Source organism: Paraphaeosphaeria sporulosa (assembly GCF_001642045.1).
Source record: "Paraphaeosphaeria sporulosa strain AP3s5-JAC2a unplaced genomic scaffold CC84scaffold_7, whole genome shotgun sequence".
NCBI lineage: Eukaryota > Fungi > Ascomycota > Dothideomycetes > Pleosporales > Didymosphaeriaceae > Paraphaeosphaeria > Paraphaeosphaeria sporulosa.
The window spans coordinates 506,999-527,638 of record NW_017253366.1 but is presented as its reverse complement, the minus strand read 5'-3'; the positions used below and the strand labels follow the sequence as shown (position 1 = coordinate 527,638).

At 56.5% G+C, this 20,640-nt stretch overlaps 8 protein-coding genes across 8 annotated transcripts; 5 read left to right on the top strand and 3 right to left on the bottom strand.

The window, feature by feature from the left end:
• Positions 1-10: 10 nt before the first annotated feature.
• On the top strand, positions 11-3,147 carry CC84DRAFT_860055 (uncharacterized protein). The gene is made up of 3 exons (XM_018187656.1): positions 11-306; positions 356-1,128; positions 1,183-3,147. The coding sequence occupies exons 1-3, from the start codon at positions 153-155 to the stop codon at positions 2,692-2,694; spliced, it is 2,439 nt and encodes an 812-aa protein (XP_018033948.1). The 5' UTR covers positions 11-152; the 3' UTR covers positions 2,695-3,147.
• On the top strand, positions 3,069-4,762 carry CC84DRAFT_860063 (Allantoicase). Its single transcript, XM_018187657.1, has 2 exons — positions 3,069-3,551; positions 3,604-4,762. Exons 1-2 carry the CDS (start codon positions 3,443-3,445, stop codon positions 4,581-4,583), a joined length of 1,089 nt encoding a protein of 362 aa, XP_018033947.1. The 5' UTR covers positions 3,069-3,442; the 3' UTR covers positions 4,584-4,762.
• A 319-nt stretch (positions 4,763-5,081) lies between these two features.
• Positions 5,082-6,219, top strand: CC84DRAFT_1206924 (uncharacterized protein). Its single transcript, XM_018182068.1, has 4 exons — positions 5,082-5,532; positions 5,637-5,743; positions 5,819-5,934; positions 6,029-6,219. The coding sequence occupies exons 1-4, from the start codon at positions 5,349-5,351 to the stop codon at positions 6,159-6,161; spliced, it is 540 nt and encodes a 179-aa protein (XP_018033946.1). The 5' UTR covers positions 5,082-5,348; the 3' UTR covers positions 6,162-6,219.
• CC84DRAFT_860075 (GroES-like protein) lies at positions 6,015-7,465 on the bottom strand. Its single transcript, XM_018187658.1, has one exon. The coding sequence runs from the start codon at positions 7,340-7,342 to the stop codon at positions 6,290-6,292; it is 1,053 nt and encodes a 350-aa protein (XP_018033945.1). The 5' UTR covers positions 7,343-7,465; the 3' UTR covers positions 6,015-6,289.
• Positions 7,466-7,883: 418 nt separating this feature from the next.
• CC84DRAFT_1149105 (uncharacterized protein) lies at positions 7,884-10,784 on the top strand (the record flags this gene model as incomplete). The annotated part of the gene is made up of 4 exons (XM_018176657.1): positions 7,884-8,349; positions 8,398-8,978; positions 9,026-10,000; positions 10,107-10,784. Exons 1-4 carry the CDS (start codon positions 8,262-8,264, stop codon positions 10,782-10,784), a joined length of 2,322 nt encoding a protein of 773 aa, XP_018033944.1. The 5' UTR covers positions 7,884-8,261.
• CC84DRAFT_1206921 (uncharacterized protein) lies at positions 10,775-11,799 on the top strand (the record flags this gene model as incomplete). The annotated part of the gene is made up of 2 exons (XM_018182067.1): positions 10,775-10,847; positions 10,906-11,799. A coding segment is annotated over exon 2 (705 nt), but the record flags the coding sequence as incomplete, so codon positions are not given.
• Positions 11,800-12,113: 314 nt separating this feature from the next.
• Positions 12,114-12,707, bottom strand: CC84DRAFT_860009 (uncharacterized protein). The gene has a single exon (XM_018187654.1). It carries the CDS (start codon positions 12,616-12,618, stop codon positions 12,145-12,147), a length of 474 nt encoding a protein of 157 aa, XP_018033942.1. The 5' UTR covers positions 12,619-12,707; the 3' UTR covers positions 12,114-12,144.
• On the bottom strand, positions 12,708-19,776 carry CC84DRAFT_860016 (PP2C-domain-containing protein). Its single transcript, XM_018187655.1, has 4 exons — positions 19,526-19,776; positions 18,502-19,201; positions 13,017-18,335; positions 12,708-12,965 (listed from the first exon to the last, which is right to left on the bottom strand). The coding sequence occupies exons 1-4, from the start codon at positions 19,681-19,683 to the stop codon at positions 12,798-12,800; spliced, it is 6,345 nt and encodes a 2,114-aa protein (XP_018033941.1). The 5' UTR covers positions 19,684-19,776; the 3' UTR covers positions 12,708-12,797.
• Between the last annotated feature and the right edge of the window lie 864 nt (positions 19,777-20,640).

The window sequence follows — 20,640 nt, the reverse complement described above, 5'->3', positions numbered from 1 at the left end:
AGGCGCGCGTCCGCCTGCCCCGCAGCCCGCCCGCCGCCCCCGTCCCTCGCCCCGTCCCTCGACCTTCCTTCCGCCCACCATCGCCCCCGACGCGCGGTAGCGAGCCACCACAACACCGCCCAGCCCAACTGGCCTGCACCCGATGCTGCACCATGGACTCGGACCAAGAGCACGCCTACTCGGGCGACGACCCCCAGCCCCGGCCGCAGCCCCGCCAGCTGCCCGCCGACCTGCCGACATCCCTCGACGACAGAAGAGCACCGCACTTGCCCGCCGAGGAGATGGAGATTTACGATGCCTGGCAGGGTGAGTGCCACGAGACCCCCAATGGCGACGCTGGCTGATGGCGCAACAGGCCAGTCGCAGTTCCTCACCACCCCCATGCCTGCCCAGCCCTTGACCTTCAACCTCTCGCTCGATGATCCGAGCTTCGGCGACGAGGACATGCAGCAGCTGGAAGATAGCGACAGTCGCCTGGTCCAGATGCTAGCCCACCAGGCACGCCTGAAAAACGACAACAGCGGCGACGAGGCAAAGGTGGTTGCCGACGACAAGCTTTCCTACGAGGAGAAGCAGCAGGCCCTGCAGGGACTGTTCACCCTGGCAGCGTCCAATGGCGAAATGCAGAGGGTGAAACGCCTACTGGACGGCAAGGCGCGCGAATACATCGACATCGACGGTGTCGATGCCGAGGGCACCCCGCCACTGGTCTATGCCAGCTGTTTTGGCCACGAGGACATTGCTGAAACCCTGCTGAAAGAAGGCGCAAAGGTGGATGTGCAGGATAAGAACCTCTGGACCCCGCTCATCTGGGCCATGACCAACAGACACAAGGGCATTGTCAAGCTCCTGCTCGAGAACGGCGCGTCTCCCGACCATAAATCGTCTGGCGGCAGAACCGCCTTCGACTTCGTCGAACCCAACAGCGAGATTTCAGACTATCTACACGACGCCGGCTACACCATTGGCAATGCTGGTGTCACCGATGACTTTTACAGCTCAGGGTTTTCGCAAGATCGCTTCGAGCAAGAAATGCAGGAGAACGACATGAAGCGACGGATGGCGATGGAGAGTGCCTTCAACTTGGAGGTCGATCTCGGAAATCTGGGTCTAGACGAGCAGCCCGAAGTCAGTGGATCCCATATTGCACCTAAAATCTGCATTATTTGCTTACTGTGATAGTCGCCTGGAGAATTGGAGGAAGAGAGCCAAGATTTCGTCTGGGACCGGTGCCTCAATGACCAGATGTTCGTCTTCCAGGAGAACGAGCTCGATCGCATTCTGGATATCATCATCACCAACATGACCCCGCAGCGCTCTCCGTCGCAGAAACCTATTCCGGCCAACATCCTGTTCCTCAGCGCTCGTTATGCACACTACCATTCAGGCACAGAGCTGCTGGAAATATTGCTCTCCTCGGCCATGGAGAAGATCAATGTCATCGTCGAAAAACACCAATGGGACATGACGGTGCTCGCCTTCTGGATATCGAATGCGACGCTGCTTCTACACTACCTCAAAAAAGATTCCGGCCTAGCGACAGCTACCGGGGAGTTCCAGCTCCAACTGTCCGAGCTCATCAACGAAATATTCATTCTCATTATAAGAGATGCGGAACGGAGAATGGACAAGGTTTTGGACCAGGCCATGCTCGACCATGAACCGATGCCTGGCTTCGAGGACATACAATTTCAAAACGAATGGAAAATCTTCAAGACCAAGCAAAAGGCAAAGCCTCTGGAGCCTTTCGAAAAACGCTTTCGTCCCCCTTCTCCCAAGCAGCGGATGAAGCCGTCCGCGCGAAACATCACCTCACTTCTCTCGTCAACCCTGTTCGTATTAGATCTTTATGATATCCATTCGGTCATCACTGCGCAGATTCTATCTCAGCTCATCTACTGGCTTTCTGCAGAGCTCTTCAATCGCATCATGTCGAATCGCAAGTATCTTGCTCGCACCAAGGCAATGCAGATCCGCATGAACGTTTCCACAATCGAGGAATGGATCCGCTCAAATAACCGACAACCTGAGCATTATGAGAATGGCTCGATGACATCGACTGGGGAGACGACAGCCGAGTCTGCAAAGCGCCATCTTGAGCCGCTCATACAGTTACTCCAATGGCTGCAGTGTTTCTCCTCTATTGGTGACGACCTAGAGGACCTGAAGAGCACAATAGATCAGTTGACTAGGCTGTCGCCGCAGCAGCTGCTCCATGCTGCCAAGTATTACCGAGCCGAAGTGGGTGAGAAAGGCATCACTAAGAGTGCGCGGAACCATATCAACGGGCTACAAAAAGCTGCAGCAGAGCGGAGGGCTGCCCGTGGCAGGTCTCCGAATCCTCCTCAAAGAGCACCGGTTTCCACGCCGTCCACACCCATCAAGGCGACAATGCAACCTATCCCGGCGCCTTCTCCAGCGCCTTCCAGAGTATCCGAAGACGACCAGGAGCGTGATGCACCCGACGAGCTACTGTTTGATCCGTCGTACATGTTGCCCTTCCATTTACCGACATCGACTGACATGCTCATTACGTATGGGGCCGGCTTCGGCGGCGTGAACAAGGAGCGCGAAAGGAAATATATACCTACGGTGCCACCAGAGTTCTTGACCAAGCTTGACTTAAGTGGAGGCAGTAAGAACGGGACGAGCTTGTACGATGAAACAAAATGGGAGAACCAGGGCTACCGGTGAAATCGCAAAGCTATCGTCCACTGTCATCGACTGCCCTGCTGACAGCGGATGCCCAGGGTGCTGATGCACACGGCATACGAGCACCACATACGCCGCGTCGTCCGTCGCTGTCTGAGCGAGCGATCGTGTGCAAGCCCAAAGAGACGCCACTCGACACGGTCTATAGTGTTGCGGATTTGAACGCTGAAGACGTTTCGGGGTGCACAATTCGCATGGTTCCAGGGCGACACTGTGCTCTAGAAAAACGCGCCGATGGGACATGGTGGGATGGATCGGCCTAGCATTGTGAAGAGCGAGCGGAAAGCATCAACATAGCGCGGCGCATGGTTTGTTTCTCATATCATCCTTTTCTTTCGAAAAGCTGCATTGGGTGCTGATGGCACAAAGGTTCCGGCATAGTGCATACCTAGATTTCTATTCATCCCCTTGTAAGACACGAACATTGTCCCGCAGTTCCCGCGTTTCTTGCGTTTTCCGTCGGTCGCATCAGTTTTGCTCCGATGTTCGCCATTGTTTTTGGCATTTCTCTTACTCGATAGCCTCACCTTACTATCGCGTGCTCCTCGGCGACTGGCTCGTCGGCGCTCTCCGCTCGATTGCCCCACTACCCCGCCTATCAACGGAAGGGCAGGTTCCCCTTGCGCACGACAACAACTTTCTCTGAACCCTGAGCAATTCTTCTTTCTTGTAAATTCCACTTACTTTATAGACATCTTTCCACTCTTCAGCTTCTTAATACTCAGTCAGCATGGAAATTCGCACCGTTGGTCCAGAAGAAGTCAAAGACGCAGCGACCGCTGCCGCGCGCCGCATCCCCGCCGAAGAGATCGACTCAACATTCAAGTCGAAATACATAGGCACGGCGATTCCTCTTCTCGACCATGCTCTTACTCTAACAACTTCTCTCAGACCTCATCTCCGCACCCCTCGGCTCCAAAATTCTCTCCTTCAGCGACGAATGGTTCGCCGCAGCCGAGAACCTTATCACGCCCACACCCCCGGTTCACAAACCAGGCGTCTTCGTTCACAGCGGGGCCTGGTACGATGGCTGGGAGACACGGCGGCACAACACTGAACCGGCCGACTGGGTGGTGCTGCGGCTCGGCGTGGCTAGCGGGCGCGTCGCAGGCGTGGAGATCGACACGGCCTTCTTCAACGGGAACCACGCGCCCGAGATTGCCGTCGAGGGCTGTTTCATCACGGACGCAGCCGACGAAGACAGAGTCAAAAGCGCCGACTTCGGGGGCTGGGAGACCATACTCGCGAAGCAGGAGTGCGGCCCGAGCCAGCGCCACGGCTGGCTGCTCAACAGCATCTCGGACAAGGCATACACGCATGTCCGCCTGCTGATGTACCCCGACGGCGGCATCGCGCGGTTCCGTCTCTACGGCGTTGCAGTCCCCGTATTCCCCGCATCCGCGGACGCCGTCTTCGAGCTCAGCGCCACAGTCATGGGCGGGGTCGCCGTGTCGTGCTCCGACCAGCATTTTGGCACAAAAGACAATCTGCTGCTGCCCGGCCGCGGGAAGGACATGGGCGATGGCTGGGAGACGAAGCGTACGCGGGGCGAGCACGTCGATTGGACAATTGTGAAGCTCGGCGCGGAGGGCGAGATCGACCATGTTGTCATCGACACGGCGCACTTCCGAGGCAACTTCCCGCAGAAGGTGCAGGTATTTGCGGGGAAGTTCGCGCAGGGAATCGAGCCTGCACATGACGACAAAGCGTGGGTGGAGGTGCTAGAGCCCCAGCGGAGCGGGCCGGACGTGGAGACGGAGTACAAGGCGGAGCTGAAGGAGGTCAAGGGGCGGGCGTACACGCATGCGAAGCTGGTCATCATCCCCGACGGGGGCGTAAAGAGGTTTAGAGTGTTTGGGCGGAAGGTGTAGTTGCAGATACAATACCTGGAACTGAGTCAATATGGCGAGCCTTTCGCCGAATATCAGACGTGGTGGATTTCATCTCTGGCCCTTGAGCGTGCGGGAGGTGAGGGAAGGGGCCCATTCCATCTGCTGAATTCGCTATTCCTCCCTCGTTGCGAAAAACTGGTTTACGCCCATGTCCAGCTCTGACTCTGCATCACACCGAAGCTCCTAATCCGTACTACTATATGACACTACTCACCGCCACCGCCCTTCACTCACACACCCCTAGAAGTTGATACCGGCTATCACTAATCATCCCACCCCCCATTATACCCACGATTTATTCTCACCTACTAACTAATCACTGATTACACCTCTACGTATGACTGCGAGGTACTGGTCCGAAAGTGAGGTCCGCGTGGCTGTGAGGTGCGCCGGCACGGCGTCACACCCAACGTCCGTGCCGCGAAACACCAATTCACGACTACCTAACTACGATTACTCACCACCGCTACAACAAAAACTCAAATTATTTTCTTGTGCGATGATGACGACTGCGGAAAGAGAGCGCGACGACGGTCTGATTTGAGATTGAGTCTGGCTTCGCTGCGTGTAGGGAGGTATATAAGAGACGGGCAGGAGGGCCGCAGTGAGAAATTCACATCATACCATATTCCATCTGAAGCGCGCAGCATCGAAAGCAGCAGCGATAATATCACGAGACCGCACTTCTTCATCTATACGACTTTCGCTCCCCCTACCACCCAACCAACGTAGAAGAACAGCAGCATGACGAACCCCTTTCCAACGATCCAGGACCTTGCGGAGAAGAATGCAGGCGCAAGCCCAGGCTTCAAACCGAAGCTTACGCTGCAGGACCTCATGTCCCGCAACGCCATGGCAGTCATCTCGTGCATGGATCCGCGCGCCGACCCTAAGGACTTTTGGGGCATCGAGGCGGGCATGCCGCCGGGTATGTTTCCTCTTCCCTTTCGTCTTGCCCAAAGTCTCGACGGCAGAGGACGTGAAGAGTGCGATGTCCCAGAACGAAGGACAGTGCTAATTTGGAGACCGTAGGCGTAATCAGGAATGCGGGCGGGAGGGCTGCGGACGCACTGAGGAGTTTGGAGGTGCTGAGCGCGCTGGGGGAGGGACTGAGTGCGGTCGCGGTGGTGCATCATACGGTACGTCCTGCCTCTTTCTGAATTCGCATCGGGGGCCTGAGCGTAGGTCGGCGTTGGAGGCTAAGTCGACGGTAGCACTGCGGTGTTGGCCCCCACGGCATCGACGACGCGTACATCAAGCGCACGCTGCCCGGGCGCATGAGAGGCTCTTCTTCCGCCCTTGAAGAAAAACACTGGGATTCGTTCAAGCAGTAAGCTTTCGCTTTTTTCTTTTCTTCAGGGTCCACTTTCGCCCCTTCCTCTTCTGCGGGCTCGGTTCTGAGAGGCGAAGCTAAGGCGGTGCAGCCAAACGGAGGAGGAAAGCGTGAGGGAGGATATGAAGCTTATTGTGGCAGATAAGCTGTTGCCCAAGGATGTGCAGGTATTTGGGTTCGTGCTGGATGTGGAGACGAATCGGACGACGGAGGTGAGGCTGTGAGGGCCTTGAGAGTCTAAAGTATGATGACAGCGTCGGTCGTAATGGTGAAAATATCTTCAGACGTCGTACTCTTTTTACCTCTTACTCTGATACTTACTTGTACGGCTGCGACAGGCCTCCTTTGACGTTCAAGTGCTACTCCGCTCGCCAATTCTTATCACCACTTTGCCCTTTGCGCGCCCCGTGTTCAGTCTCTCAAACGCCTGCTTCGCGTCCTCAAACTCGTACACACTGTCAATGTATATATCCTCTGGGGAAAGCGTCTCCTTCGCCTCTTCAAGCCACTCGCTCTTCTGATCAAGAATAACGACATCGTAGCTCTCCCCCAGCCCATACTTCCCCTTCGCCCACCTCACCCACTGCGCAGCAGCATGAACCGGATGCATCATATCATAATACGTCGCCGGGCCCCCCATCATCGTCCTTCCGGTCTTATCCCCCACAATAGTGACATACCTCTTACTCGACGGCAACCCGATGCACTCAGTCCCCCCGACACAATCCACCACGGCATCGGGCTCGAACTTGCCCACCGCAGTCCGCACATGTTCGGAGGTATAATCCACATGCGCATCAGCCTTCAATTCGTCCACCACGAACCCCCGGTTTCTTGCCGAACTGGTAGCAACCACTTTCCACCCCCGCCGCTTGACCAGCATGGTGATGTACATGCCTGTCGCGCTGCTGCCGCCCAGCACAGCAACGCGCTTGCTCGCCGTGGCTTCGACCCACGGCGCCACAGCCTCGACACACGCCTTCGCCGTCAACCACACCAGACTGATCGCCGCGGCCTTGTCCACCGGCCACGCGCGGGGCTTCTTCACCGCGACCGTCGTTGCAAGAGGGAAGTGCGCGTACTCGGCCAACGCACCCCCCGCGGGCGCATACGACGCAAACGCCATGCCAAACACTTTGTCGCCTTTGGAGAACTGGGCACCGCCGCCGGCGACGACGGTGCCGGCAAAGTCCATGACGGTGGTTTTTTCGCCGTTGAGCGTGGGGAGGGAGAAGTGCGGCAGGTTCATGATCTGGATGTCGACGGGGTTGAGGGCGCAGGCGGCGATTTTGACGAGCATGTGCGTGGGTTGGACGTCATTTTCTTGGGGGATTGGGATGGTGGAGAGGCGCAGGGTGGAGGGGTAGCCGTTGGTGAAGGTCCAGGCGCGGACGGGGTGGGCCATTGTGGTTGTGGTGGGTTCTATGTATGCAGTCCTAGGAAAAGACAGGTGGGAGGTGTGGTGAGGGTGATTAACATCTTATTTTGATTTAATTAACGTTGGTTGGAAGCTGAGGTTAGAGTTGCGACTCGCTGTGGGGACGGTGACGACAGGGCGGGGTATTCCCGTCTAATTTCCAGGTGGATGGTTGAGGTCATACTGGACTGGTTCATGTGTTGATGGACTTTCCAAGGTTTCACCACATGGAAAAGCAGGAACTCGCGTGTCTTCAGGTCATCTCCTCGCATCTTGGGAACAGGCCTTCAAACCATGTGCTCTTCGCATCCGTTCTCGATCTCGTCGGACGTACATGCTATTACTCTGGTTGGAATTGGCTCGAAGTGTATGCGTAAACAAAGCTAAGTGTGCTACCGCTCAGGGTCCTTGAAGTGGTGCTTTTTCGGGTGCCAGCTACGAGGTCGAGAGGCGTTCTTACCCTCTTGGCAATGCTTTTGGGGCGGCTGCTCACAGTGCTAGCATGGCATCCAAGTATCCCTAATTCCACCACCTTTTCTTGTAAAGCAGTGTTCTCGCTCTCCATCCGGCACTGGCACGAAAGTGTGGTGTGCAACCCCTACCACTTGCGCGCGGGGCCGCCGCTTGTGACCTACAGCGATCTACAACCTCAGCCCTAGACCTGGCCCCATCTGCAAGGCCCCCAAGAGGGCGCCTTCTTCAATGAAGCCTGACCGTTCCTGACCGGTCGCAGCGCCATGCCTTCTTCGCGTATATTTAGCAGCGTCCTGCGACGCGCGACACGGTTGCACCCGCTGTTGCAGCTCCAATCAGCGAGCCTCAGTTCGTTTGCGCTGCGAAGAGGTTTCGCGAAGCCTGGGTCGCTGCCGTGATTGCCGTGAATGCCGTGAGCGCCAGGCCATGCAACATGTCGATGCCAACGCACAAGAGAGCGCGGTCCGACCCGCCGCCTATCCTGGTCGAGGATACGGCGACGGCCGAGACAGACATGGGGAGTGAGTAGGCGCATGCATGTCCTCCCAGCGATTGCTCAACTCCAACAGGACTCCCGCGCTCGCAGACCGCCTACGCGCGCGACGCGCCGCAACCAACCTCCTACCGCCCCCGCCCGGAGCCCCAATCCCGCGAGTCCTACCACGACACCACGCGCCAGCGCCGCAACAACACCTGGGAGCGCGGCCACCGCCGCCAGCGCAGCCCAAACATCGAGTGGCACGAGAAGTGGACCAAGGACAGCTGGCAGAACGGCCGCGTGCTGCTGATCGACTACGTCGACAAGAACCACACCACCCAGGGCCGTCGCAAGATCGTAGCGCAGGAGTTCAATGACGTCGAGGGGCTGAGGAACTTCTACCAGAATGAGGAGCTGAGTGGGCAGGCCGCGCTGCGGGTCATACATGTGCAGAACGCGAGCTGGGCGACGCGCTTTCTGCTCAGGAAGTTCAACATCGATGCGACAGACGATTTGGTGGGGACGAGCTTTGGGCGGTGGGCGAGGTATGAACGGCCGCAGAGGAGGGCGAACAAGCCCGTGTTGAATGGGAAGACCTTCCGCACGCAGAGGGATCCCTGGCGTGGCATCAGCCGGACGAGCTTTGGATGCGATTACTTGAAGCACTATCCTGTGAGTGATGTGCACCGTGAGTTTAGTGTCGTGCTCATAGGAGATAGGCGAACCAGGTCGTCGAGTCAGACTACGTAAAGTCGACCAAGATGATGGCTCTGAATCACTATGACGAGTACGACCTTCCGGCCCACACGTACGATGTGCATGTGCAGCGCCTGAGTGTGTACGTGCAGCTTAGCTACGACGAGCCTGGTGGAGATGTCGATCCGGATATCAGCAACCCGTACGACGAAGAGGAATACCAGTACCATGAGAATCTAAAAAAGCAGTACAATGCAGACGACTATGTGCCCAAGCTGAAGACGCTGGACAATGGAAACACCATCATCCTATTCGAACACTCACAGACCGGGTCCGTCGAGGATACCCTGGTCAAGGCGCGGCAAGAGATAGAGCTGAGATGGCGGAGACTTACCTTCTACATGCCCAGATCTGATACTGAGGACGATGGTCTAATGGTACCAAAGTGTATGGACCTCATTCTCCGCGACATCTTCAGAGCGCTGGCGCAGAACTGGGAGAAATACAGCAACATCTGCGAAGTCCACACTGGAATACTGGAAGACAAGATCTACGAGAATCCTGCAGACGAGACGAGGGCGCCCGAGCTCTGGACGAACGCGAGTCTGTGGCTCAAGGTGGAGCGCCTGATGTATCTGCACATCGATCTGATCAAGGAGACGCGCGCCTACCTCCACGAGCTGGACAATTCTGACCCTTCAGAAGACGGTCCCTGGCTCGAGTCGTCCGCCGAAGAAATGGAGAAGTTGACTACCCTCTTCCAAGAAGGCGTCGTCAAGCCCACAGATAACCTCTCCGACCTCATGTACAAGAGCGTAGGCATCCGCGACGCGCGCCATTCCCTCCAGCTGGGCCTTTCGATGTGGCGCCTTTCTTGGATCACATTTGTATTCCTCCCGCTCACCTTCACCACTGGCTTCTTTGGCATGAATGTGGACACCTTCGCCGAAAACCCCTCCATCAAGTACTTCCTCATCGCCGTCGTCGCGCTCTTCACTGTGAGTAAACCACCAGGTACAAAGTTGATGTCTTTTACCATTCCCTCTTGGCTACAACATGTACCACCCTGTCTTAACTCACACTGACTTTACACCCTCATCTTAGGTGGTCATCGCCCTCTGGTACATGATGAAGCACACGCTCTCCTCGCAGCACCAAGAAACACTCCGCAGAGGCGTCTACGAGCGCCTCCACTCCGAGCTCTCCTCCAAGCACCCCACGCTCTGGACACGCCGCGGGCCCCGCCACGGCGTCGTTCCCGTCGGCTGGTGGGCCGGCCTCAAGTGGCGCTTCATCACGCACTGGTTCAACGCCGACCGCACCGTGCTCGCGACCCGCCCCGAAGACCCCGCAGACCGCGAGCTCGGGACGTGGTCCCGCATGAAGAACTACCTCGCGCGCCGCTGGCTGGCGACGCTGCCTGTCATGCCACGCGCGCCGGCGGCCAGCGAGCTCGATCTCTACCTCCGTGCCCAGGAGAAGGCGCGCGAGACGCCGACGCTGGGGATGCTGGTCGAGGCTATCGCGCCGGTCGGGCTGGCGGACGGGGCGCCCACTGCGGCGAGCAGGATGCGGAGGAGCGTGCGGAGTTTGAGGAGCTTGAGTCCGGGGAGGAGCGTGCGGAGTGAGGGGGACAAACCCGTAGAGCGGGGACGGAGCGAGGAGAGGCCTAGCAGTGGGGTTATGGTTGAGGAGAAGGGGGTGGGGAGTGATGATGGGAGTGGGGATGAGAGAGAGAGGGGGCCGGGAAGCTTTAGGGAGAGGTTGGGTGTGCCGGGGTAGAGGGGATGGTTCCTACGAACATACTAAACAAGTAGTATGTCTTCTTGGAGGAAACATGTGGATGTGAGGCCAATCACCCGTCTGTCTTCTGAAGAAAATCTAATTACACCCATTTCGGTAGTTCTCGCACATGGTGCTGATGCGATATGGTTTCAGCCCCCGCTTCGCCGCCACGCCACTTACACAGCGCGCTGATCGTGTCTTTCCTGAACGGGTAGTATTCATGACGCACGGACGGTGGACACTTCCAATGCGTTGCTTTCTCAGCTCTTGGCATGGCATTGCAAGCTTTCGTGTGCTTAAAGCACGATGACGTGGGACTGGGACGGGAAGCGTGTAGGTGAGGAGTGGGATGGTGAGGCGGTATATATATGGGTGTGGACTCGGCAAGGGCAAGACGCAGCATCTGAAAGCCACCGCAGAGTGTCCCGGAAGAGTGTCCATCTCGCACTCGGCGGCGCAGAAACAGCCGCAAGCAAGATCGTCTCCAGTGCTCACGTGCACCGCCCATCCCATCGTCCGGTCCCACGCGCGCTCCCACACCACGGCGAGCCTGTCCCCCGGCCCTCGGAAAGCCGCATTCGAAACTGCATCGCAACGCCACGGGATGGGCTGCGGCGCGTCAAAGTCCCCCGCGTATCCCGCGCCGAGACCATACCCCCCCGCGCTCCCTCAACACCATCAGCAATACTACACCCCTCACGTCATCCCGCCAATGACCCAGCACCAACACACCGCTCCGCATCCCCAGCAACAGTACAACGCTTCGTACCAGGCCTATGCCACCTTCCCCGCGCAAGGCCCGCACAGCCAGCACCAGACCTATGTGGGGTACAATGGGCGCCCGTATACTATTGTGAATCCGAAGAAGGACAGGAAGAAGGGGAGGAAGGGAAAGCAGTATGGCAAGATCGGCGAGGCGATGGGGGAACTGCTCAGTTCAGGGGGCGATGCTGGGGGCGATGGTGGAGGTGGAGGAGGAGGGGGAGGAGATGGAGGGGGAGCGGCATGTTAGGGGTGCATGGGAAGGGAATTGGGGTTGTACTAACGTAGGTTGAGACGGTTCGTCTGTGGAATTTGTGAGAATTTGAAATGGGTTGTGTTGGAAGACGTGAGCTATGACATAGATTAAGCCAAGTGACTGGTCGTGAGCGGATGGCAAGGTGTATCGTGGAAAAATGGAGAGTACTTGTTCTGAGTGCGAGACTTGGATGCAGAGTTTTAACAAGACTTACAACGCTGCCGGGAGGGTGAGCGCAGGCGCAGCTGAGCAGCGAACGACAGAAACATCACCGTGAAAGCATACTAAGGACGGGCTCACAGCAGGTACACTCCTGGAAAGAGAACAATGTGCTGGTTCTCACGTACACGCGGACTCGCGCAAGCTAAACCACCGAAGCTGACACAAGTCAACAACCAACACACGCCTCCCTAAATCTCGCGCGCCAAAGCGACCCAAAAGCGCTGCGCACGTGTAAGAATCCCTTCCCATTCGCAGAACCACAAAGCCGTCCGCGCCGCTCAGCAAAGCAACAGCCGAGATCCCACGTCGCCTGCAAGAAACCGAAAAGAAGAACAAGAAGAGCATAGCCAAGTCGCGAAAAAAAAGCGACGCCAACGGTAACCAGCGTGACGTGAGAGAAAAAAGACGCCATAGCAGTATGCCCGCCCAGCACAGCCCGGGGCGTCCATGCACCCTCGTCTCCCTAAGACCCATAGCAGAAAGACATGTGAGACGCAGCCACCGGGGCAGTGATGGTACATATGTGAGTAGACGCCGTGTAGAGACATAACATAGACCAAAGCAAAGTAGGTAGGTAGGTTGTCCAAGCATGCCGAGGCAGGAGCGTGAATAGCAATGTATGGGTATTAGAGTAGGTGATATTGTATGGCATGGTATTGTATGGTATGGTATGATAGCAGTGTGTGGTCGTAGACGTCGTTGGAGCCGCTGGTATATATGGCGTTACGGCGCAGATTAAGTAAAGGGTCGTAAGATGGCGGGGGTAGGGATCATGCCGAGGCAAACTGCGAAGCTGCCTCGTCTTTAAACTGCTGCAGCTCGGCGAGTTGGAGTTGCAGCTCGCTGAGAATGTCCGACATGGGGCAGGCTTGTTGCAAGAGCGGGGCTTGGCCGAAAGGCCGGACCATGTGTCGAATTGCCAAGGTAGTTGCACATGTCTGCGAGTTATGTCAGTGTTTTCCTATCCAATGTTTTGTACAAGAACGTACCTCAATTCTCGAGATCTGGTGCTCAACGAAGTTGATCAAGAATCTATCCGTAATCTCGCCCCCTCTGTTCTTCATTCTCTCCAGCAGAGCAGTTTCTGGCGGCTTCAGTTCGTGGGAATCGGGATTCTCCAACGTACTGCACAGCATTTCCAACCGAAGGCTAACGTTCCAGAGATCCCAGACGTTCTCAGTGTCAATAGTAAGCTGGCTACCTGGCATCTTCTGTCCGGCTCCTTGGGTGGGCTGTTGCGCTGCCTTCTGCTCTAGCTGCCGTTGGACATCGAGACGGCTGGCGAGGGAGTGTGGGTACATCAGGTAGATATATTCGGGGTTCTCAAGACCCTTCAAGCGACGTTCGCCTAGATCCTTCACCTCGAAACCCTGGCTACTTAGTGACCGTAGCTCTTGGCGGATCGCCTGGGATAATTGATCATCTCCGAATTGCTCCTCTGAACCTGTCGAGTTGCTTCGATCCCCTTCGATGTGGGTCTCGAGAAGCCGTTGAATTTCTGCAATGAAATCCGACGACACAGTGATCTGGCCGCCATCGGCAACAGACGAGATACGGGAAGCTCGGTTTACCATCGGGCCAAAGTAATCCATACGCTTTGTGACTGGATCGACTTCGCACACTGGAGTTCCCCAGTGAATACCCATACGGACAGACAGACCACGGAAGATGACGTTGCCGTTGGGGTCGACGACTTCTTGCCCATTCACACTGTTGAGGATCTCTTGAGGCCAGGGCACTTCGAGGAGTTGGCTCTGGATGGTGAAGCACCATAGGAGAGCCGACGTGACAGTTGGGAAGGCCACCATAAAGGCGTCACCTTCAGTCTTGACTTCATAGCCGCCAATGATACGCAGATGCCGACGCATCACCTCGTTGTGCATTTTAATCGCTGATCTCATTGCGATCGGATATGTTTCCCATAGGAGTGTAGAGCTCTTGATATCAGTGAACACCAAGCTCACTTCACCAGTTGGTGCATCGACTTCGTTATCCAAACGAGCCAGTTTCGAGTCGTTCGGCAAGTTGCGTGCGCGCTTGCCTTTGGGACGCAAGAAAAAATCGTCAGGCGACCCGCTGGGTCCCATCGACATGCTTGGCGTCCGGTATTTCGCTCTTTGCTTGCTCTTTAAGTCGCTCACTCCCAGCAACATGACCATGATTTTGTCTGTTGCACCGAACGCGATAGCGAGGTCGCGAAGCTTCTGAGCCGCACGCATAAGGTCATCCCGTTCAGACCGAGCAACGTCGACAGCGAAATCTGGAGTGAGGTATTCCCAGAGTTCTCGGGACGCAATGAGAATCATCTCATCAGTATCACTCAACGTGATGTGAGCAATATGCGGCGAAGCGACAACGGAGGGTGACATGTGTACGTAGCCAAAGGCTCGCGAAACTTCGAGGACATCGTTCAGCTTTCCCTGCCGGGAGACGAACCCACCAGCTTCACGTATCCTTGCCCGCTCAGATGTTTCCGCAGGGTCGTGTTTTCGAGTCAGAATCTTCTTGTCGCCGTTCGTTTGGATTAGAAGCGCCTGAGCGTCGCCGACGTTTGAAAGGTAGAGCTCCATCTCCTTGAGATATACAACCGTTGCGACACATCCCGAAGTAAGGTCCTCTTCACCAAGATCGGGCACTGAACCACGTGGCTGTGCAGAGACAAGTCCGGCATTCTTTTCCATACCTTGGTGCGCCGCAAGGGATAATTCCTTGTTGAGGCCCAGATAAGTACGACGAAGAGCATCCACTGGACTCTCTTGGGGACGTAGCTTTCCTAGTTCCTCTGCGAAGCGGATCTTGAAGTTGTCGTAAAGGTATTTCGCAATCTTTGAACCGCCACCAGCAAGGGCTTGACCATCGAAGAGACCAAGTATCTGTTCGTTATCGTTGCTTCGGAAACGAGGGATCACCATGTCCATTGTGGAAATATGTTCACTTCTTCCAAGGCTGTCCGCCATACCATACGCCATGGTGCCCACAGCCGAACCGGCAGTTCGGACTCTTCGGTCTTCGGATTGTTCGGGCACTGAAGGTACCATCATTGTGACATCCATCAGACCAAGCACCCTCAAGTTTGTGAGGGAAGTGAAGTCCGTGAGGTCGCGAGCTTCTCCGCGGCGCATGTAGTCACCGCTTGGCTTGATTTCTAGACGCTTGTTGCCAGAGAGGTTGAGGTATTTTAGGTTGTGATTCCAGTTCCAATTCCAATCGTAGGGCCAGTTCGAGACATTGTACTTCAAAGCATTGCTGGCAACATCGAGAATAGCCAACTTAGCCACCTTACCCAACTCTGCCGGAAGAACCTGGAACTTGTTGCTGTTGATGTGCAGTACCTTGAGCGAGCTGACTTCTTCTAGATCCTCAGCTGGTAACGATGTCAGATCATTTCCAGACAAATATAGCTCGGCCAGATGCTGCCATCGCCGAATCGTACGTGGGGGCACATCGTAGATAAGGTTGTATGATAGGTTTACGATCCGCAATTCGGGTAGCAGGCACAATTCATCGAATACGTTATCCTCAAGTCGATTATCGGCCAAGAAAAGATGCCGTAAAGATCCCGCGAACGTTGTTACCATCCTGTTAGAAAGGCTGGAATCTTTGCGGGAGACCGGGGTTTGGGTTCCCTCAGTTGGTGTTCGTGACACGACCGATGGTTTTCGCGCCGTGTTCGAGGTGCTAGCAGAGCCATACGACGCCATTGAACCCTTGCGTTGGTTAGACGCGGATGACGTAGCCGAGCCAAGGTAGCCCGCTGAAGCCTGGCTAGGGCGACGATTCTGAAAGTCTTCTAGTTTTCCCAGTTCTTCGTAGCTTGGGCTCGTTCCCAGACCGGGCGTTGAGGCTGGCGTCGCACCTTCCAGGTTGCTGTCCCCATTAAGTGCAGCAGGTGGAGGAGCAGCGCTTGGCTTTGGAAATCCGTCAAGCACGTTGGAGGACACATTGAGCGTCTCCAAGCGGCGTGCGTACCATATCTCTGGAGGTAGTCGTCCCAAGTTGTTCTCTCGTACGTCTAGATATTTCAGTTCGGCCAAGCGCCCAATTTCAGTCGGCAGCTCATCCAGCGAATTGCGAGCTACACTCAGGTGCTCCAATCTAATCAGTCTGCCGATGCTCACCGAGAGTGCACTGAAGTGGTTCTTGTCCAGAATCAGCTTTGTTAGTCCAGTAATTCTAGGGAACAGCTCCTCGGGTAATGCAGCCAATTTCGCGGAGGCAAGGTTGAGCACAGACAGCGAAGGTACAGACTGGAGCATACCGAATCGAGTTAGCGGATTGTGATTCATGTGCAAGACTCTTATCTTTGGGAAATGGCCTTCAAAAGAGGATATCGAATTGTGGCCAATCATGAGGTATTCCAATCGCGGCAGTTGAGACATGACATCCATGCTGTTGAGTGCGTTGAACCGAACGTCGATCTCCCTTAGGTTGACAAGGTTGCACAGGGATGGCGGGAAGCTACCGGAGAGCTTGTTGTTCGTGGCCCATAGTCGTTCCAGGCAAGTGAGCTGGCCAATCTTTGGCAAACTGCTTATGGAGTTGAAGCTGATATCGAGGTCTACAAGCGTTCGTACATCGCACAAGAAATCCGGAAATTCGTGGAGTGAATTCGAGCTTAGGTTGAGACTCCTCAAAGCCCGGTATTGACCGAAATAAGCCGGCAATCTCGTTAATCTGTTGTTCGAGAGCCTCAATCCTTGGAGACTCTGTAGCCTGTGCAGTTGCACCTCTTCAAGATCCTTCAAGCGATTGTTGGATATATCCAGCATGGTCAGGCGGCTCGCGAGGCTCAGACTCGCAGGCAGTCGCCGTGCCTCATTGCTCGTGTACTTGATCTCCCGAAGATTGGTGCACGCCTGTATGAAATCTCTAGGTACAGCCAAGGACAGATTCCGTGAAAGATTGAGAGATATTATCTCTGTAGCCTTTTGGTAAAGCGCGATGGGTATTGTGATCAAGTTACGTCCCTGTAGGTCGATGTGGCTGAACTTCTGCATCTTGGTGAAGCCTGGGTCCTTCCCAAGGCTAGAATATCCGCTCAATTTCGCCGGGATGAACGTAAATCGGCAAAGATAGCTGTTGTCTTCACGTCCAAGATCTTCGAGACGATCTGAATCAGTGTAGCCAGCTTGTTCCAGTAGTCGTTTTTGTATCAACAGGGGTCGTTCTTTCGCGTCGAGTTGCCGCGATGTATCGTGTTTGCGCATTACGATATGGTAGTTGTTCAGTTCATCTTGTAGCAATGTCTTTTTCCCCAATATCTGAATTATCTCGGAGACCGTCGTGTTCAGAGTGGCGGATAGTGTTGCGAAGGTCGAGTCCACTCTGAATATGCGGACGCAATACGTCCTATTGCCATCTTCTTCCTTGGACATAGCTTCTGCCTCATCGAGCTCTGCATGTGGGGAACCACCCCTACCTTCTTGTGTGACAACACCCCAAGATTCAGGGATATCCCACTTCGCATCGTCTTTGGACTCACTTTGAATATCATCTGCTCTCAAAGAGGTGGTCGGCACGGTCTCACCAATCGGCGTCGCCAAGGGCTGATGCTGAGTGTTAACGATGCCTTCCATGGATTCCAGGTTAGTATCAAGGAACCACATGGCGTCATTCTTGGTCGTGTCTGTGCTTGCTTCATTGGGATCTTTTCCAGTAGGCTGCTGCTGCTCCACGGGAGCAGGGGCAGTCTGTTTCCTATGGCCTGGCCTCGGAATTGGGAAACCTCTGTGTTTTCCGTTGCCATCCCGTGCAGCCTTATCCTTGAAATTGTCCGTCACCTTTCGATTTTTGGAACCGAACGGTCCCGCCATTGGGTCCGTTGGCAGGCCCTTGGCGGACTGGATAGAAGGCTGCAGCGAGACTTGGGAAGACGGAAGATCGCGGAGGTTTTCTTGAGGTTGCCGGTCTGGTTTTCCCCTGCCCTTGAGGCGGTCCAGGAAACCACGTGGGCCCTTCGCGGTGCTCGGGGACCTTTGTGACGTTGGATCTCTGGACGCTGCACTGTATGCGCTGGGCGTCGGGCTTGGGGCGCGCGGAACCAAATTGGTCTTGGATGCAAACTGCTGCTGCTGTTCTTGCCGAATGCTGTAAGTAGATTCTTCGCGACTGGTGGCAGGCCGCATGGGATACGGTTGGCTAATGGCGGCACGTGCCGGGGTCTCGGACGACTTGTTGTCTTCCTTGCTTCGGTTGTGACGATGTCCCGGAAACTTCAGTTTGTGGTGGTGATGGGAGCCTTTGTTTGACTTGATGGATTGCTGGTCGGCAGAGGGACGACCGTTTTCGCCTTGCGAGGAGAGGTCCTGCTCGTTAAGGTCAGTTGCTGAACTTGGCTAGCTCTGAGCGGGTGAGGTCGCGGCTGCCTGGTGTCGGTTGAAGCTATCACGAGGCAGGCGCGCTGAGCGTCGCTACCCGCTCTAGCCCTTGGAACAGCACCCAAGCTACCGAACCCCACGACAACACAATACTCACCTTGTAGTCCTGGTACTCCCACGGCGTTACTTCTGATGAAGGCAAGGGCGTCCGCGGCCGCGAGCCAATAGGCGAATTGGGGCGACTGTTGAAGCTGCTCCCGATCGTGTTGTTGTGCGAATTTGCGCGTTTCCGCCCTGCGCGGAGCGATTGTGACTCGGTCACATACGGCGCCGGCAGACTCGTATCCGAATTCTGGCGTGAATCCTGGGGGAAATCTTCACCAAAAACATTTTGCAGCCGCTTGTGGTACCCCGCGCGGGTTCCGCTCGACTTGGAGCCCGTACTGCTCACCGTGGTAGCGCTCGCCATGGACGGCCGCCGGTCATCTCTCGGAAACCCCATGCCGTCATCCTGGCTTCCCGGACGCGTCAGTCTCGGCGACAGCTGCGTAATGTCTTCGTTGGAGTCGTTGAAAAAGCTGCCCCAGACGCTGGCAGCCATGGATGAACCATTCGCTCCCGCCGAAGCCCACGGCGGCGTCGGCGAGGTAGCGGTGGGTGGATTGCGCGATATTGAGGGTATGCGACCTCCAGACGTCTCCAGCACAGCCAGCTGTTTTCGGTGGTCTCGGAAGTCGCGGTAGTCGGTTGTAAGCGGACTGTCCCACGTCGACGTCTTTCGGGGTTTGTGGCCCGGGTCCTTGGGGGGAGGAGCTGGTGGAACGGTCCCCGGCGAGATCTCAGACTCCTTTTCTATCCTGCATCAAGGTTAGCTGAGTCAACTTGGCCAATGTCTGGTGGTGAGACGGGCGAAGCGAGGCTGGCGCAGCTACCCGCAGCGCCTCACACCGTCCGGCACACATGTTGAGAAGAAACACAGCTCTGTCCTGCGCGCAGTGGCGTGGATGGCGTGGTGGGGCAGTTGGCGGGCAGGTTGCTGTGCTGCGAGACACCACCACACGGCGAGCAGGGCGCCCTCGGCGCATGTTTTCGAGGCGCACGGAGCGCGCAGCTCGCCCGCCGCCGCCCGCATCGTCCAGTCTGCGACCAGACAGAAGCTCAGGCTGAAGGGAAACACGTACAGAAAGTTGGGATCCTCGGAGGTCTGCACGGTGACGGGAGTTCCGCGCAGAGAGCCGCGCCCGCCAAAAGGTCGCACTGTCTCGTTGGACCGGACCGATCGCCAGCTCGCGGAGCTCTCGGTGGACCCATGGCGGCCTACCGTTTCGTTCCTCGTCATGGTCGGGCTGCACCGGGCGGGGGGCTCGCGATGCGCCGGAGGGAGCGACGTGTGGGCGTAGGCGGGCTGGTTCGAGGGAGGGCTGCAGCCACAGATGATGCTCTAGGACGGATGCTTCATCGAGGCCGGGCGCGCGGTCGGCTGCACATGGGTGGGTTCGGGGCAGACGCGCGGGCAGACGGGTATGTCAGGGAGCGTGCAGCGTGCAGCACGGGAGCAGGCAGGCCGGCGCGATGCAGATGGTTGTGGTGTACGTCGTTGACGATGAGGAGTTGCAGACGGCTCCACCACGACAACGGATGCTCGCCTGCTCACGGCCCTTCATCCGCCACCTGCTGGCTGCCGGGGGTCCAAGCAGCCACGCTCGGCGCAACAAGGCCCAGAACGGCACATCGAAAGCGAGCCCGCGACCGTGTTTGGCGCGCTCTTTGTACACCCCCGACCACTGATACGACCCGGAGCCCGCTACGTGCGACACCCACGGCCATCGCACAGCTTTGAGCGTCCCATTCACGCTGTCTCTGCCCAAGATCAGTCCATGGCCGCGGTATCTCGGACGCGCCTGCTAGCTGCATGTGTTTTACGACCAGCGCTCGTCGCAGCATTTGGACAGCCCCAGCATCCCCGCCTTTGTGAGCCACCATGTGGCGCCCTGCACGCTCGAGCCCAACCCAAAACCCAAGCACGAGCACTCGTCCAGTGGGTTATCAGATGGTGCTATTGCATCGCAGCTAAACATGCCGTCTCGCACTCTCTCTCGTTAAACTCTCTGCACCTGCCTGCGTGCTTTCGTGATGCTATCCCGCCTGGGTCGAGCTACCGCACCGTAGTGTCTCCGGACTGCATATCCTCGACGCTGCACGTCTAGGGCCGCTGTTGGATGCCACGCTCCTCCACATCCCTTTCCCCGACGCGCACAAGAACCGCGCTCCACCACGGGGTAGACACTACACGCAC